At 42.0% G+C, this 19,625-nt stretch overlaps 1 protein-coding gene across 1 annotated transcript; it reads right to left on the bottom strand.

Annotated features, from left to right (window-relative positions):
• Window positions 1-18,748: 18,748 nt before the first annotated feature.
• Window positions 18,749-19,625, bottom strand: LOC106093210 (uncharacterized). The gene is made up of 3 exons (XM_013260229.2): window positions 19,418-19,625; window positions 19,021-19,359; window positions 18,749-18,961 (listed from the first exon to the last, which is right to left on the bottom strand). The coding sequence occupies exons 1-3, from the start codon at window positions 19,472-19,474 to the stop codon at window positions 18,809-18,811; spliced, it is 549 nt and encodes a 182-aa protein (XP_013115683.2). The 5' UTR covers window positions 19,475-19,625; the 3' UTR covers window positions 18,749-18,808.

Here is a 19,625-nt window from a genome sequence, read left to right as displayed (position 1 = left end):
AAGAGTGGTATTTATTCCCAAACAAGGCAAGCTATGCGACACCAAAGGCCTACAGACCTATAAGCCTTTCGTCCTTTCTAATCAAAACCAGGGAAAGTAATGTGGACACCTTGGTAAAGAGTAGGTCATCCAGCGAACTGCTCAAACACAAACAGCATGCCTATGTCAAGGCAAGGTCGGTGGAGACTGCCCTGCACGGGGCTGTACATAAAATAGAAGAATACATCGATGCCAAAATGTACACTCTGGCGGTATGCATTGACATCGAGGGGGATTTTAACAATGTGCGGACCGACTCACTGATCCAATACTTGGACCAGTGCCGGGTGGACCCTGTCTTCAGAAACTGTATAAATCATATGCTAAGGAATATGTGGATAAATTGTGTGTCCCACAACATAAATATGGGTTGCCCAAAAAGTAATTGCGGAATTTTTAAAAGAAAGTATATGCATTTTTCATAAAACTTAGAATGAACTTTAATCAAATATACTTTTTTTACACTTTCTTTCTAAAGCAAGCTAAAAGTAACAGCTGATAACTGACAGAAGAAAGAATGCAATTACAGAATCACAAGCTGTGAAAAAATTTGTCAACGCCGACTATATGAAAAATACGCAATTACTTTTTGGGCAACCAAATATAGGTGAAAAAGTGTCACAGCGCCCGCCACAGGGTGGCTTTTTATCGCCACTCCTTTCAGTGACCACCATAAATAGCCTATTACGGACGCTGACTGAGGAGGGATCTGAACCCGTCTACTATGCAGATTATGTTATAATAAATACTTCTTAAGGCTAAGGATCCGAAGCAACTGTGCAGAAGGGCCGAAAAGGTCTTGCATATGGCATATGACGGGGCTGGACCCAGGTGTCTCAATGTTAAATCAGATGAGAGTGAAATATGCCTGTTCATGAGAAAGAGGAAGCTGTGCCAGTTTGACGCACCCCGGTTCCTCAACAAAACGATTTCGATATCAGACATGATCATATACTTAGGAGTGATCTTGGATAGGAAACTTAATTGGAAGTGTCAGATCTAGGAGCGTACTGAGAAAGCTCACAGATGTTGGGCACTATGTAGACGGGCCGTAAACTCGAAATGGGGCCCGAATCCGAAGATAGTCCTTTACAGGAGCGTGATTAGACCAATACTTAATTACGCCTCAGTAATTTGGTGGAATGTTATGGAGAAAAAGTGCAACATAAGAACCATACCACAGGTTGAGAGAACATGTTGTCTTGGCATAGGCGGAACGATGAGGACCACGCCGACTAGGGCACTGGACACTTTTCTAGATATCCGACCCATAGACATACAGATTAAGTGCGAAGCAGCCACTGTTGCTATGAGACTTAAGGCGATGGGAGAATGGATTAAGGATGTTGTCTTAGCATAGGCAGAGCGGTGAGGACCACGCCCACAAGGGCACTGGAGACTATTTCAGATATTCGGCCCATTGACACACAGATTAAATGAAAGGCAGCCACTGCTGCTATGAGACTCAAGGCGATGAGAGAATGGATTGAGGATGGGAGCAGCTCCAACCATCGCGGTAAAATCGAGGCGACGATAGGAAACTTGGAAGGAATGGAAGAGGTATCTGATAGGATACCTGAGACAACACTTGAGGTCGAGTGCGAGGCACTGCTGCCATCGGCATAGTCTTGGATTGACGGAACCCTAGTATTGCCATCTCGAAGATTATGTTATACGGATGGATCAAAGCTAGAGGACTGAATGGCCTGGGGGTCTACATTGAGAAGCCAAGGACTGGGATCTGTTTTAGACTGGCTGACCATAAAACAGTCCTGCAGGCGGAAGTTCGGGCGATCTCTGAATGCGTGAGGTGGTATGGTGCTTATGCGAGGACGACGAGTGTGAACATCTTTACGGACAGGAAAATGGAATGGAAAATGGCCATAAGGGCAATAACCACCAGGACGGTAAGATCACGAACAGTCTTGGTATGTAAGAAGGAGATTAACGCCTTTCTGAGGATGGAACAATCCTCGTTGCGCCATAGCGGAGTAAGGGGGAATGAGAAAGCAGACGATTTGACGGTGAAGGCCAGAGAACTGCCGCCAATAAACTTGGTTAATCCGAAGCCCTTCGGGTCGACGCAGTCCGAGTTAAGGGCGTGGGCGACGAAAGCGCGTGTGGAACAGTGAAACAGTCGGTACGACGACAAAAACCCTATGGGGCGATCCAGATCGTGAGAAGACGAGGCTATTACTGAAAGGAAGTAAGAAGGAGGTCGGAAAGATTTTGGTATCCTAACGGAACACATAGGACTACGAGCCCACTTATGCAAAATCGGTGCGGCAAGTGTTAGCATGAGTAGGGCATATGAGGAAGATGATGACCGGCTTTCGCCGCTTAAAGACACCGTTACTTAGGTGGGGACACAATACCAGACATGAAGCAACATAGGGTCGTGACAGGGAAAACAATTAAGGATTTTGTAAGTAGCACGGAATTCCTAACTTAAAATTTTCTTTTTCGAGGTTATTTTTAGTGTTTAGAGCGCACAACAAGCCGATTGCTGCCTTAGGTGTATATCCATAGTGACATGGGCCGAATTAATATCCCCACCCTCTTTTGCAAACTATGCTAACCTAACCTAATGCCTCTGGTCATTGTGGCGAGACAAATTGCTGCGACCACTTCTGTGAAGCTAACTGTGTTTTCCTTGCCACAATGTCCGATTTTTGAGGCAATGTAAATTACACCCTGCCTGAGCCCCTTTTTTGATAAAAAATACTGTACCACTATTTCGGATAGAACCGATTGGAACATAGACTGCTATACGGATGGTTCCAAACTAGTTGAGCACGTGGGCTTTGGGGTGTACTCTCAAAAACTAGAACTAGTCGCATCGCGAAGGTTACCCGACCATTGCAGGGTGATGGATTTCCTATGATATAATGTCATTACAACGATTGGCATTAATATCTTCTCCGACAGCCAGGCACCCATGTAATCCCTGGAGAACGTATTTCTGAACTCAAAAACGCCCTCGACTGTCGCAGATCTCTCAACGAGATGGCTGAACAGTTCAATATTCACCTGTTCTGGGTGCCGGGTCACAGAGATATCCCAGGGAATTGTTGTTGTTGTAGCAGTGTGTTGTGCACCGAGGCGGCAGCCCTTACCGATGAAGGACTCCATCGGGTCAATCCGGTAAGTACAACCGGCTGCCATGGGATTTTTAAAGCGAACGAGCTTGAGAGACTTAGAGCTACCTTACACATTCTAGAGGAACTGTCGACATGTAAGCAAAGTCTGCAGAACCAGGCCCGGAGGTCAACGAATGATAGATGGTCACAAAGGTGGGGGGGGGGGGGGACTATGCGATTTGAAGAGTTCTACCGCTTTGCTGTCAGAGACTGAAGGTTGCCAGTAACGACTTTTGTCGAAATCGTGAGGGCGTCAAGGAAGAAGATACTATAGAACATCTGCTGTGTGTATGTCCCGCACTGGCAGTCAGAAGGAGCTCCACTATACGATCTCCTTTTTTGGGAATTTGTCTTTTTTAGCGGATGTAAACATTCAGAAGTTGTTGAGCTTTTTAAAGCGTTCTGGATGGTTTAACAGTAGGAAGGCATCTTCGTTCTCCTGTTCCTGCGGTATTACACTGGACATAACGTCTGAGTGAGTCTGGTAGCAGACTGTCAACCTAACCTAACATTAGTCCTTGCTTTCCAACCGCGAGTCCTAGTCTTCGAATTCATTGTTATACCCTCCACCATAGGATGGGGGGTATACTAATTTCGTCATTCTGTTTGTAACTACTCGAAATATTCGTCGGAGATCCCACATCGCGACATTTTATGTCGATCTAGCCATGTCCGTCCGTCTGTCTGTCGAAAGAACGCTAACTTCCGAAAGAGTAAAGCTAGCCGCTTTTTTTGCACAAATACTTTTTATTAGTGTAGGTCGGTTGGTATTGTAAATGGGCCATATCGGTCCATGTTTTGATAGTGCTGCCATATAAACCGATCTTGGGTCTTGACTTCTTGAGCCTCTAGAGGGCGTAATTCTCATCCGATTTGACTGAAATTTTGCACATAGTGTTTTAGTATCATTTCTAACTGTGATAAGTATGGTTCAAATCGGTCCATAACCTGATATAGCTGTCATATAAATCGATCTTGGGTCTTGACTTCTTGAGCCTCTAGAGCGCGCAATTCTTATCCGATTGGAATGAAATTTTCTACGACGTGTTTTGTTATGATATCCAACAACTGTGCCAAGTATGGTTCAAATCGGTACATAACCTGATATAGCTGTCATATAAACCAATCTGGGATCTTGACTTCTTGAGCCTGTAGAGGTCGCAATTATTATTCGATTTGCCTGAAATTTTGTACGACGGATTCTCTTATGACTATCAGCATACGTGTTTATTATGGTCTGAATCGGTCTATAGCCCGAAACAGCTCCCATATAAATCGATCTCTCTATTTTACTTCTTGAGCCCCCAAAGGACGCAATTCTTATTCGAATTGGCTGACATTTTATACAGGTCTCCAACAAATAATTTAAATGTGGTCTAAACCGGATCATATCTTGATATCGCTCTAATAGCAGAGCAAATCTTTTCTTATACCCTGTCTTGCCTAAAAAGAGATGCCGGGAAAAGAACTCGACAAATGCGATCCATGGTTGAGGGTATATAAAATTCGGTCCGGCCGTATATAGCACGCTTTTACTTGTTAGTTTCTAAACTTATTTTCCTACATCTACAATGGCAATGGCATGGAAGTATCTCAGCTGCAGACAATTCACTGAACTGGCAAACCAAGACAATGTAAAGCGAATAAATTCGCATCACGTTGAACAACGTCCGGTCCAAGAAGTCCCTAATAGACATAAAAATAAATGTGTTAATGTGATGCACACCACACTAAACACTTCAAATGCAAACCAAGAATTATAATAAAATAATCGCAAATGCCTTGAAAGTAAAAAATAAAATCCTGAATACAGTACACCGCGAAACTATTTTGACAGTTTGTAGAACTTTGATAGATAAAGTTGCTGTCAAAACAGAATCAAAAAGCTGATTTCCTATGATGATAGGATAGCTCATACAACTTATGTATGTAATATCAAACACGCGGCCGATACGGGATGACTATGGGCGCCACACAGGCTGGAACTTTGAGCTCCGACTTGTGTGGTGCCCATCGTTATCACGGGAAGCTTAGCTGAAAGCTACCGGGCGCGTCCACAGGTTGCGGATGGTGGAAAGCTCCGTTTTTATGCGGAGTAGCTGCAAATGCGGCCGCGGGCAGTCATCGATTTTCGAGAGGAGAGTCTCAGTGAGGAGTCAGGTGGCACTGGCTCTTAATTAAATACTGAGTGCCTGGAATGTCCGCACTCTTTATAGAGAAGATGCAGTATACGCGCTGGCGGATGTATTAGAGAAGTACAAGGCAGATATAACCGCCTTACAGGAAGTGCGATGGACTGGGAATGGCGTCACTACAACACCAAATGGTGACGAACTATACTATAGCTGCCATAACACGAGGCATGAATTTGGCTGTGGATTTGTGGTTAGTCGAATACTGAAACACCTAGTCTCCAGCTTTACTCCGGTGGATGAGAGGCTAGCCACAATCCGCATAAAAGCCAAATTCTTCAACATCAGACTTATTTGTGTCCATGCCCCGACGGAAGAAAAAGAGGAGCAGATCAAGGATATTTTCTACGAGCGCCTAGAGAGAGAATATGACCGCTGCTCCGCCCATGATATTAAAATCGTTCTGGAAGATTTTAATGCGAAGATAGGGAAGGGAGACATATTTACTCCAACAGTCGAAAAGTTTAGATATAGAGATAACGTCCAGTAATGGGTTGAGGCTGATAGATTACGCCGCGTCAAAAAACATGGTAGTTAGTAGCACCAGATTTCAACATAAAAATATTCACAAAGCCACATGGCTGTCACCCGATCAAAACACGAGAAACCAAATTGATCACGTTGTGATAGATGGAAGGCATTCATCCAGCGTGTTAGATTTCGATCGATCCGTGAAGCGAATATAGATTCGGATCATTACCTTGTTGCAGCAAAGGTTCGCACCCATTTGAACATGACGAGGAAAGTACAATCTGACACTGCACGGAAGCTGGACATTGAAAAGCTGCAGACACAACAAATGGCAGCGGCATACTCCACTCGACTAACCCAACTGCTTGATGAAAGCACTCCTTGTTCCGATGATATAATAGCGCAGTGGCAAACTATTGCCCACTCCATGGAAAATCCGTACTTAGGTACCGGAAGCCTCATCCAAGAAACCCATGGTACGACCAAGAGTGTCGAGATGCTACTGAAGCCAAGAATGCGGCTAATAGAGCAACCCTGCAATCAGTAGCAACGCCAGATGAAGGAGAGGTATTGGGAGAAAACGAGAGAGGAGAAACGTCTATTCCGCAGAAAGCAAAAGGAAATGGAAAGACGTGAGTGCGAGCGAATTAAGATGTACAGGAGTCAGAATGAAGTCCGGAAATTCTACCAAAGAATTAAACACCAAACCGATGACTTTGGTGCAGGCACATCCTCCTGCAGAGACAAAGAAGAAAATATGATAACTGATACAGAAAGCATGCTGAGGATATGGAAAGAACATTTTACCCAACTGCTAGTGTCCGATGTTGGCGGCGAAGAGGATACCGCAGAACCAATCCCTGATGATGGTATAGAATGCTTACCTCTTAGCCAGTATGAGGTCCAAGTAGCAGTGACCTGACTAGAGAACAACAAGGCAGCAGGAGCCGAAGGGTTACACGCTGAATTATTTAAGACCGGAGGCGACACGCTGATAAGGCGTATGCATCAGCTTATCTGCGCAATCTGGCTAGAAGAACGCATACCCGATGATTGGAACTTCAGCATACTATGTCCCGTACACAAGAAAGGAGACAAGACGGAATGTGCCAACTACAGAGGAATAAGTCTTCTCCCCATCGCATACAAGATACTCTCGAGCGTATTGCGTGAAAGATTAAAACCTAAAGTCTATGAGACAATTGGGCCCTATCAATGCGGCTTTAGACCTGATAAATCCACTCTAGATCAGATATTCACACTGCGCCAAATCCTGGAAAAGACCCGAAAAGAACAAATCAACACCTACCATCTCTTTGTTGACTACAAAGCCGCCTTCGATACTCTCTTACGTTTAAAGGTATTTCAAGCCATGTCTGAGTTTGGTATCCCTGCAAAATTAATAAGACTCTGCAGGATGACACTTGCTGATACACGTTCCTCGGTAAAAATAGGAAAGAATCTCTCCGATCGATTTAATACCAAACGAGGTTTCAGACAAGGAGACAGCCTATCGTGTGATCTCTTTAATATCCTGCTGGTGAAGATTATACGAGATGCAGATGTGAATAGATATGACACATTAATCACAAGAGGCCACGTTCTACTCGCCTATGCCGACGATATCGATATCATAGGTCGGTCACTGGAAGTAGTAACTGCAGCCTTTGAAAGAATCGAAAGAGAATCAGTGAAACTGGGTTCGGCAGTAAATGGAGATAAGACGAAATGGATGGTTTCAACTCCCAAAAAGCCTTGCACAACCGAGCAAATAAAGAAAATAGAGAAAGTTGGGAACCACAACTTTGAGATAGTTAGTAACTTTATCTACCTCGGCACCGCCGTAACCGAAACGAATGACACCAGTTTTGAGATACAGCGAAGAATAATACAAGTATCATCTGTTTGCTTTGGACTAAGTAAGCAGTTTAAAAACAAGGCCACCTCTCGACAGACGAAGATTAAACTATACAAGACACTGATACTATTCGTGCTGTTATATGGTTCTGAAGCATGGGTACTTGTGAAATCAGATGCAGCAGTACTTGGAGTATTTGAGAGAAAGATTTTTCATAAAATATATGGACCAGTTTGCGTTAACGGAGAATATAGGCGACGTATGAATCACGAGCTGTATGAGCTGTATGACGACGATAGCATGGTTACACGCATCAAAATACAACGGCTGCGTTGGCTAGGTCATGTTGTCAGAATGGATGAAGAAGCTCCAGCAAAGAAGTCATTTGAAGGCAAACACGGTGGTACACGCAAACCGGGAAGACCAAAAGTCCGATGGAAAGATCAAGTTGTGGAAGACGCCTCAAATCTTGGTGTCAGAGATTTTAGAATAAGCGCAGAAGATCGAGGCGCTTGGAACGCTATTATAAGTTCAGCTAGTGGAACAAATGTTCTGTCATAGCCAATTAAAGTAAAGTAATATCAAACACATTGTGAATACACAATAAATAATTGCATGTCCTGGGGATTTATGATTCTTTGCGCCATTAAAGCTATTCCCACTACCATAGGATGGGGGCTCGAATATTGAATCGAATCGAAATATTGACTTGCGACCCCATCAAGTGAATATATTCGTTCGTTTCGACATTTTGAGTCGAACTACTAATGTCCGTCCGTCGCTCCATTCATCAGTCGGTCAAAAACACGATGGGGTTCGAAGGCGTAAAGCTAGCCGCTAGAACAGATATTTTTTATTGATTATGGTCGTTGGCGATTACAAATGGGCCATATGGGTTCAGATTTGCCAAATTTGCTGCCATACACACCGAACTTCCGATTTGACTTCTTCAGCCCCTGGAAGCCGCAATGTTTACTTGATTTGGCTAAAGTTTTGAACTCAATGTTCTGTTACAACTTCTAACAACTGTGCCAAGTAGGGTCCAAGTCGGTCTTTAACCTCATATAGCTCCCTAATAAACTGATCTTTCGACTACTCTTGTTCGATTCCTAGAAGCTTTAATTTTCGACTGGTTTAACACAAATTCGATATGTAAAGTAAATGTATGCCCTAAAATTTTTTTTGTGCAAATTTTTGCCAGAATTCATGGTGGTGGGCTTCAAAGATTGGGCCCGGCCGAAAGTAGCACTTCTGCTAAGTTAGTTATGCACATATCTTGTGTAAACCTTCTCACAGCTATTGGAGAATATGGGAATATGGAGACTTTTATATTTTAACCGAGGTATTGTAAAACCCTTCAAAGTTCTACAAGTTAAGTGGTATGCCAAGCTCAGACATGCAGTCGTATGAAATTGTTTGAATGGTATCTGAATTGCAACGAAACAAAGCTGGTAAAGTGAAACTCCTGCCTGCCAGTGCTCGACGCACCCACATCAGATGTTCCATAGTCTCCACTTCGTTCGTTCATTACTTGCAACGTTCAGTTTGTCAGCATGTTTGAACAGACATGTTTGAGATGTCTGTTCTAGCCAGAGCGACAGTAAAGCGGTAGACCTCTTCAAGTCTAGATTGGGCCACATAATTTTGGAGTGTTCACATCCCGCACTGTATGAGTTTATATGTCACTAGAGGCATACCCACATATTCCAGTTCCCCTGAAATGTGTAAAGTAGTTCCCTGGTCTCGCCAGCTCGTCTGCTCAACAATTCCTTGGAATATCTCTGTGGTTCGGAACAGGTGAATTTTTAGTGGTTTAGTCCTCCCGTTAAGAGCTTTGCCACAGAATTACGTTCCCCAGAAATTTAATGGCTGCCTGGCTGCCTGAAAAGATATGTATGACATTGTGCAAATGTAAATTTGCCCATGAACATTCCTTTAAGAAACAGGGGCTAACTTCTCCCATATCAATGAGTGCTGCCCGATTCAAGTTAAAGCTCAATGATAAGGGGCCTCCTTTTTATAGCCGAGTCCGAACGGCGTGCCGCAGTGCGACACCTCTTTGGGGAGAAGTTTTCACATGCCCGCGATACCAAAAGATGCAGTACCTCACAAATGTCGCCAGCATTAGGAGGGTAAATCCACCGCTGAGCGTCATAGGCGGACATTCTAACCTCTGCGCTACGGTGGCCTCCATGTATGACATTATATCTTAGCCACTCTACCACTTAATGATCTCCGGTCCCAGTTCTTCAGAGTACACCTCAAAGCCTACATGGTCGTCTAGTCTGGAACCATGCCAATAGAACTCCACGAATCTTCTTTTACCAGAGATATTGTTGTGCCATTCGGTTTCATCAGGAAATATGGTACAGCATTTTTTATCAAATAGCAGATCAGGCTATGTGTAATCCACACTGATGGAATAACGAGCATTGTATCAAGGATAACACTGTGTCCGTATCCAAATGGAAATTTTCCCATGAACATTCCATTAATGAACGGGGGCAATCTTCTCACACATAAATGAGTGCTGTTCCATTCATGTTTTAAGTTTAATGATAAAGGAGCTCCTCTTTATAGCCGTGACCGAACGGCGTGCTCCATTGCGAAACCTCTTTGGGGAGAAGTTTTTACATGGCGTAGTGCCTTTTAAATATCGCCAGCATTAGGAAGGGATATCCAATGCTGAATTTTTTTATACCCTGCACCATAGGATGGGGGTATACTAATTTCGTCATTCTGTATGTAACATCTCTTGATGGTCATGAAATTTTAGGTCGATCTAGCCATGTCCGTCCGTCCGTTCGTCCGCCTGTCTTGCGAAAGCATGCTAACTTTCGAAGGAGTAAAGCTAGGCGCTTGAAATTTTGAACAAATAGTTTTTTTTTGTGTAGGTCAGTTGGGATTGCAAATGGACCAAATCGGTCCATGTTTTGATTTAGCTGCCATATAAACCGATCTTGGATCTTGACTTCTTGAGCCTCCGATTTGTCTGAAATTTTGCATGAGGTATTTTGTTTTGGCTTCCAATAACTGTGCTAAGTATGGGGCAAATCGGTACTTAACCTGATATAGCTGCCATATAAACCGATCTCCCGATTTTGCTTCTTGAGCCTCTAGAGGGCGCATTACTCATCCGATTTGGCAGGAATTTTGTACAGGGGCTTCTCCTATGACCTTCAATATACGTGGTCTGAATCGAACTATAGCTAGATACAGCTACCATATAAACCGATCTCCCGATTTTGCCTCTTGAGCCCCTACAAGGCGCATTTCTTATCCAAATGGACTGAAATATTACACAATGACTTCTACAATGTTCAGCATTCAATTCATTTATGGTCCGAACCAGACTATAACTTGATATACCTCCAATAGCAGTTCTTATTCATTATTCTTTGTCTGCTTAAAAAGAGATACCGCGCAAAGAACTCGACAAATGCGATCCATGGTGGGTATATAAGATTCGGCCCGGCCGAACTTAGCACGCTCTTACTTTTTTTTTTTTTTTTATTTTCTTGTTAGGATTCGAATTTAGGCAATCATACTAAACTATGCGCAACGATCTTTGCTCATGTCACCGCATGGTCAAAAAGGAAAACTCAATTAACCTTAAAGCAGTAGTCGCAACAATTTGTCTAGCCACATTGCACAGTGGGATAGAACGGGAAAAAATTAGTAAAATGTAAGCCGTTTCAGAACGGGTAACGATTAATTGCTTAAAATTGAAAAAGTTGAGGTTGAGGAAAATTGGGTTAAATTTGAGGTTTATAGAGATCATATGCAAAATTTCAAGGCCCTAGGTGGTCCGGGCGCTTAGGGCGCAAGGCCCTAAAATTTTGTCACAACAGCATTTCCAAAATTTTTTTCGGGCTGCCAATTCTTTCTTCTTTTTTCGGAGATATCGAATTTTTGTAATTGAAATTTTGGCCGAGATTGGCTTCGTATTTTGTAATTTGCGAAGGCATTTGTAGTTCGATTTTAATTTTGAAGCATGATTTGCATTGGTTATAAAATTTACAACGAATTTGCCCCAGTATACATCAACAACCGCTATTTCACTTAAAAGTTATACCGAAAATATTTGTAGCCTGCACAGAAAACTTACTAAAAATGCCGTTTTTGAAATCATCTTTACCTCAAATGGGTATTTTGGGGATTTTTGAAAAAAAAATCGGCTTAGTTAATTCGCTTTTATCTGCAAAATTCAAGAAGAATTATTATACCCACCACCATAGGATGGGGGTATAGAAATCTAGCTATCAGTTTGTAACACCTCGAAATATTGATCTAGGACCCCATTAAGTATATATATTCTTGATCGTCTCGAAATTCTGATTCGAACTAGCCATGTCCGGCCGTCCGTCCGTCTGTCGAAATCACGATAACAGCAAAACGCGTAGAGCTAGCAGCTTGAAATTTTACACAGATACTTTATATTGATGTAGGTCGTTAGGGATTGCAAATTGGCCATATCGGTTCAGATTTGGATACAGCTGCCATATAACCCGATTGCACATAGTATTCAGTTTTGACTTTCGACTGTGCCAAGAACGGTTCAAATCGCTCAAGAACCTGATATAGCTCCCATATAAACCGATCCCCCGGTTTGACTTTTTGAATCCAGGGAAGCCACAATTTTAATCTGATTTGGCTGAAATTTTGCACATAGCGTTCTGTTATGACTCCCAACAACGAAGCCAAATGCGGTCAAAATCGGTCTATAACCTGATATAGCTCCCATATAAACCGATCTCCCGATTTGACTCCCTGTGCCTCTGAAAGCCGCAATTTTTGTCCGAATTGGCTGACATTTTGCACGTAGTGTTCTATTTTGACATCCAACAACTGTGCCAAGAAGGGTTTAAATCTGTGTATAACCTACGGTCAAAATCGGTCTATAACCTGATATAGAGCCCATGTAAACCGATCGCCGTTTTATATGGGATCTATATTAGGTTATAGACCGATTTTGACCGTACTTTGTCTTATTTAGCCCTTAGAAGCCTCAATTTTCATCCGATTTGGCTGAAACTTGGAACAAACACTTGAGTTATAACTTCCAACGTCCGAGCCAAGTATGATCCAAATCGGTCTATAAACAGATATAGCCCTCTTATAAACCGATTCCAGGATTTGACTTCTTCAGCCCTTAGAAGCCCCAATTTTCATCCGATTTGGCTGTTATTTGGATCAAAGACTTTTGTTATGACTTTTAACATCCATGCCATGTATTGTATGATCCAAATCGGTCTATAAACAGATAAAGCCCCCATATAAACCGGTCCCCGTATTTGACTTCTTCAGCCCTTAGAAGCCCCAATTTTCATCCGATTTGGCTGTAATTTGGATCAAAGACTTTTGACTTTTAACATCCATGTATTGTATGATCCAAATCGGTCTATAAACAGATAAAGCCCCCATATAAACCGATCACCGTATTTGACTTCTTCAGCCCTTAGAAGCCTAAATTTTCACCTGATTTGGCTGAAATTTAAAGTTTACAACATCAGCGCCAAGTTTTATCCAAATCGGCCAATATGGTAATATAGGCCCCTCTAAGAACCGATAACTCAATTCGGTTCGGCCGAACTTAGCAGGCTTTTACTTGTTTCATTACTAGTTTTTTCGGTTCTATCCCACTGTGCGTTGTCTAGAGGCATTAGATGTAGCATTCAATTCTATGGATCAGTTGGTTTAGTCCTTAAAGCGACTGTGATGCACAAAACCGACATCCTATCAATCTCCCAACTTTTGCCAATGGCTCTCTTTCAGGTGTATAGAGCAAGAGTTGCCTTTCTTGCCCTATTCAAAATCAAGCATTTGAAGTTCAATTTCCTCTCCAGCAAATCATACAGGTATTTTGAGCTTTCAGAAAATGGAACAGGTGCTACTGTAGGTACCGTGTATCTCGTGATCGAAAGAATAACTTTCGTCTAAAACGGATTTACACCTAGACCACTTTCGGTAGCCCACTTCGTTGTTGTACGTTGGGCTTCCTAAAGTATGTCATGTCAAGAGTGCCGGGAAACTTTCCAGACTATTTGTCGTTATCCAGGTACGATACTAATTTTAGACGTCTGTATGTACTGAATCGTTTTTATGTCCATTGGCATTAAAGGTAGACATATTATTGCGCTGAATAGTGTATTATGCGCTATTAACGTAAAACGAATCTGTGCCAACTACCACAGCATAGTAAAGTTAGCCCATAAACACTGCTTGTTACAATTTATGCTGTAAATGGTTATGTAGAGAAATAAATGGAAGTCGTGAATACCAAAACTATAAAAAACTTTAATTATGGTTAACACTTAGCATTCATTGCTTAGAAAAATAAGAGTTTTTGTTACCTAGGGTTAAGGGGGTGGTGGTCCCGAAAGTGGGTATTAATTTCGTTCCCTACTCCTAAATACTTTTCATTTGAGCCCCACATTGCCAAGATCGTTAAATACATATGATCAATTTAGGAATGTTTTCTGGGGTGAGGTGGTCCCCCCGACACTTAGCCCTAAAAAAATATTAGCATCGTGCTCTACCCTCATATACCATTTTTTTAAACCCCATATAACCATTGGTCTAAGGGGAGTTTATGGGATGAGGCGTCCCCAAACACTTGGCCCCAAAATTGTTTATCAAATTCGTTTTCAAATCTCAAATACCTTTTTCATTTGAGCCACATATTTATGCAAATATATGGCTCTATTTATGCAGATATGTGGCTCAAATGAAAAAGGTATTTGAGATTTGAAAACGAATTTCATAAACAATTTTGGGGCCAAGTGTTTGGGGATGCCTCATCCCATAATTAATAATAATCGGTAAATTTTTACTGTTTGGGAGAAGGGGAGGTGCCCCAAATACATGGTCCCACTTTTGGATATCAGATTCGTATTATACTCCCAAATACCTTTATTTGAGCCCCTTTTTCCAATGGTCAGTTAATAATTGCTGTTGGTGGGGTGTTTTTGGGGAAAGGGAAGACACCCAGAAAATAGGTCCCGAAAGTTGCACCAATATCGGTAAATATATCCGATTTAGGGGTGAAAATATATCAGCATCTTGTAAATGCAAATTTTGCCCATGAACATTCCACGAAGGAACAGGGGCAAATTTCTCACATATCAATGAGTGCAGTCCGATTCAAGTTTAAGCTCAATGATAAGGGGCCTCCATTTTATAGCCGAGTCCGAACGGCGTGCCGCAGTGCGACACCTCTTTGGAGAGAAGTTTTACATGGCATAGTACCTCACAATAGTCGCCAGCATTAGGAGGGGAAAACCACCGTTGAAAATTTTTTCTGATGGTCTCGCCAGGATTCGAACCCAGGCGTTCAGCGTCATAGGCGGACATAATCTCGGCTAATCTCTGCGCTACGGTGGCTTCCTTCTTGTACTTCATCAAATTTCATTTATTTGAACCCCGTATTGCCATTGGCCTCCAATTTGGATATCAAATATGTTTGCTAATCTCTGGTTTGGGGTATGGGCGCTAAAAACTATCAATATCGAACTCCACTTTCTTTAAGACCCAAATTGTCATAGTGAACAAATTTGTCCTATATGCGGGTGGGACGTCGCTTAGAAAGTTGGTCCCGAATGTTGATATCACATTCGTACTCCCAATTACCTTTCATGACTTGGCCTTGAATATATATATCAGATTCTGGTTCTTCTCTAAAATACCTCCCACTTGAACCCCATATTGAAATTGTCATCAAATACATTCCATTTGGGTGGTGGGGTAGCCCATAAACACTTTTTCCCGAATATTGATATCAGATTCGTGCTTTGCTCACAAAGTCTTTTCATTTGAGCCCCATATAGCTATGGTCGTAAATTTGCCCCCTTTGGAGAGTGTTTTTGGGGAGGGGCCGTCCCCCCAATGACTTGGTCCAACATTTGGATATTAGATACGTATTCTACACTTAAATACCTTTCATGTCAGTCCCATATTGCCATGATCAGTAAATAAGTCCGGTTTGGGGGTTATTTTGGGGAAGGGGTGGACCCCCAGAAACTTGGTGCCGCATTTGGATATCAAATTCGTAATCTACTCGCAAATACCTTTTATTTGAGTCCCATAGTGCCATGGTTGGTAAATATGTCCGATTTAGGGGTATGGACCAAGTGTGGGGTGGTCCCACAAACACTTGCTCCAACAATTGGATATCAGATACGTTTTCTACTCTTAAATACCTTTCATTTGAGTCCCATATTGTCGTGATTGGACTATATATATGTTTGGTAGGTCTTGGGGGTGGGGCGGCGCCCCTAGGTACCCCATCCGAAATTTGGATACCGAAATTTTGTTTTTAGGTTACTTTAAGAGAGCACCCAAAATTTCGCTTAAATTGCACCACCCATCTCCGAAATCTGGCGTTTCTGAAAATGAGGGTAAAGGGGAGGGTCCGCCCCCCTTCAGATATCAAAAAACGTGGTACCCTATTTTCACCACGGGATCATTATGTATCATCTGTGAAAATTTCAAGGAAATCGGTTCAGCCGTTTTTGAGTCTATACGGAACAGACAAACAAACAAATACAAATTGATTTTTATATATAAGAAGACTAGCTGGACAGGGCCCGCTCTGCTGCGCCTTTTTCACTCTCTTGTTTTATCTGAGCCCTATATGGTCTTGTCAGGAAATACGTCCTATATGGGGGTGCTGGTGCGGCCTTGCAGATATTTCGCGCTTATATGGATATTATATGGGTGCTCTTATTCCAAATACCTTTCATTGGAACCTTATATTGCTATGGTCGGTAAATACGTCCGATATGGGGGTACTTTTGGGGGTGAGGCGGATCCCCATATATCAGATTCGTGCTCTGGTCTCAAATACCTTTCATTTGAGTCCCATATTGTCATTATTGGTTTATATTCCATTTAGCTGGTGGCTTTGGAGGTGGGGCGGTCCCCTAGATATCCCACCCTAAATAAGGAAACAAATTTCTGTAGTTAAGTTATTATAAACAAACTAAATTTCGCTTAAATCGCCCCACCTATCCCCGAGATCTAGCGTTTTTGAAAATAGGATATGGGGAGTGTCCGCCCTTTAAAGTTTGGATGTAAGATCTACATCATTGGATTTGGTGGTGGATGGGGTAGCCTTGCTCTTTGCCCGAAAGTGGATAACAGATTCATACTACACTCCCAAAAACCACATTGAAACACTTGGCCATGATACAGATACAGATTTGAGCCCCTTGTTGCCATAATCCAAAAATATGTCCAGTTTTCAGGGGTATGCAGGGTGAGGAAGCCACCCACATACTTAACCCTGAAATATATCAGCATCGTGCTCTCTCTCAAATTTCTTTAATTTGAGCCCCATTTGCCATTGGTGTAAGGGAAGTTAATGGGATGACACGACCCCCAAACATTTGGCCCCAATATTGGATATCAAATTCGGTTTCTACTATCAAATACCTATTATTACCTAGGCAATCATGACCGGTTTGAGCACGATATTGTTTGAGCCCCATAATGTCAAGCCTTTTGAAGGAGGCTATCAAAATATTCAGGCTATGGATCTCGTTCAGATTCACACAAATTATTTTTCTGTATTGGTTATCTACATTCAAAATCATATTTCAGGGCTATGGGTCTCGTTCAGATTCACACAAATTATTTTTCTGTATTGGTTATCTATACATTGAAATCATATTTCAAAGCGACCACTTGGGATACCACATTCTTAAAGATCCGCAGGTTCTCCTGTGTCCATCCCAATTTGAGGGTAAAAAGTGTACTCTATTACCAAAGACCTTTTATTTCTGTCCTATTCTGTCCTGATCGCCCTTCATATATTATTTCATATCATTCATATATCATTTTTAATTTCTTTTTTTTTGGGTAGGATAGGGGGAGGGGGATTGCCCTCTGCCACGTCCTTTCATTTGAGTAGAATATATTCTCGGTCATCTTACATGACAGTTTGGCATTGCATTTACTGAGAGGAGAGAGTCGCTCCCTCCAACGCTAAGAACCAATCGACAATTTATTTGAGTTATTTATTGTAGCGATCCCCGTTCCTGCGGAACGGTAGAACATGACCCAGGTACTTGAATTCTTATACCAACATTAGATTCGAAATATATTGTCATAGATCTATCCCGATTGAACTATACGTCCTATTGAAGGGTATTTAGTGGGTGGGCCGGTCCCAGGCTCTGTCCTTATTGTGCATACCAAATTCGTAGTCAACTCCCAAAGACCTTTCATTCGATACCCATTTTGTGACGTTGGACATTCATGCCCGTTTTGAGGATTTTTGGAGATGGGAAGGCCCCGTAGACACCTTGGACCAAATTCTTATAACAGGTGGGTACTCAGCTTCCAAATATCTTTCGTTCGATACCCATATTGTCCCAATCGGTACATATGTCCTATGGAGGGGTTTTGGGGGGAGGGCAGGCGCCTCAGACAAAAAAAAAACATTTTTGTGTTAGATTTGAATTCTACCTTTAAATACCTTTCACTTGATAGCCATATTGCTGAAAGCGGTGAAAGTGTCTTGTTGGATGGTGTTTTTGGGGATGGGGGGCCCCCAACACTTAGGGTAACATTTTATTGCCACGTTCGTACTCTACTCTCAAATACCTTTCATTTGATACCCATATTGCCCAAAGCGTTGAAAGTGTCCTCTTGGTGCTTTTTTTGGAGGTGGGGGACCCCCCGAAAATTAAAAGTGAAAATTGTATACAAAATTCGTACTCTACTCTTAAATACCTTTTATTTGATACCCATATTGTCTCAATCGGCGAACAGGCCCGTTCGGGTGGGTTTTGGGATTTGACCCCAAAATGTTTACCAATTTCGTGTTTTTGGGGTGGCATACAAAATTCTGCTTTAATCGTTGCACGCATCTCCGAGATCTGGCGTTTTTGAAAATTGGGATATGGGGGAGGGTCCGCCCCCCCTTCGGATAACAAAAAATTTAGTACCCTAATTTAACCGGGGGCACAAACTCTACCATCTGTGAAAAATTTATGAAAATCGGAACAGACAAACTATCAAACAAATAAACAAACAAAGCGCAACAATTTCATTTTTAAACAATAGATTTATTCAATCAAATTTCTTTAATTTCTCACAAGGATACTCTATCTTGTCACTGTATTGCCCTCTACTATAAATTTGGTGATTAGTTTTTGGTTATCATAGGCGAATATAGAGAAATTAAATTTCATCAAAGGCACATAGGGGGGCAAAGTTTCAGCGTTGATACTGTAGTTATTGAAAGAGTACAAGAGATTCTATAACGAAATGTATCGCTTTCAAAATTTGGTTTCCATATGGACTTCATTTTACTTACTTCCTTCACTGGACATTCATAGGGCAAGTTACTAGTGCGTCTGGCCTCTTCCAGAATAACCCTTGCCAAAGGAATGGACATGGCCGTCGTCAGCATGGTGCAGACATTCAGTTTAATATCCATTAATTTTACAGATCGTTTGGCCTTTGTCGGCGTAAAGAACACCAGAGCATGAATCTCTGCATTTCTGTTCAAATCGTGCTCCAATAGAAAATTAGCATTTAAGGCATAGCGACTTGTGGCAAGTTTCTTGAAGTCGCAATCAAAGCGTTTTACCAGGCCGCTGAAGGAGTCACAAGATACGTTGTTCAGCACAAGATTGAAATGCCTTCGGGCAGTCTAAAATGTACGAATTTTTCGAATCTGAAAGACAAACCTTTCAAACTATGGGACTTACCTCAGTAGTAATCAAAAGTTGGATGACTAACAGAAGTAAAATAATATTTTTCGACATGATTTGATTTTAAATTGCAAACGAACACCTCAAAGTTGTAGAATAGGTATAATAGCAGCGGCCTATATTTATGAACTCTTGGTTCGCCACGCTTCTTGACCACGTTTAATGTTGCGTGAAATCTGACTACATTATGGCGAGAGTAATTAAA

Source organism: Stomoxys calcitrans, chromosome 5, assembly GCF_963082655.1.
Source record: "Stomoxys calcitrans chromosome 5, idStoCalc2.1, whole genome shotgun sequence".
In the NCBI taxonomy this organism is placed as follows: Eukaryota; Metazoa; Arthropoda; class Insecta; order Diptera; family Muscidae; genus Stomoxys; species Stomoxys calcitrans.
Note: the sequence above shows the minus strand (reverse complement) of the source record. Positions and strands in the feature narration are given on the sequence as shown.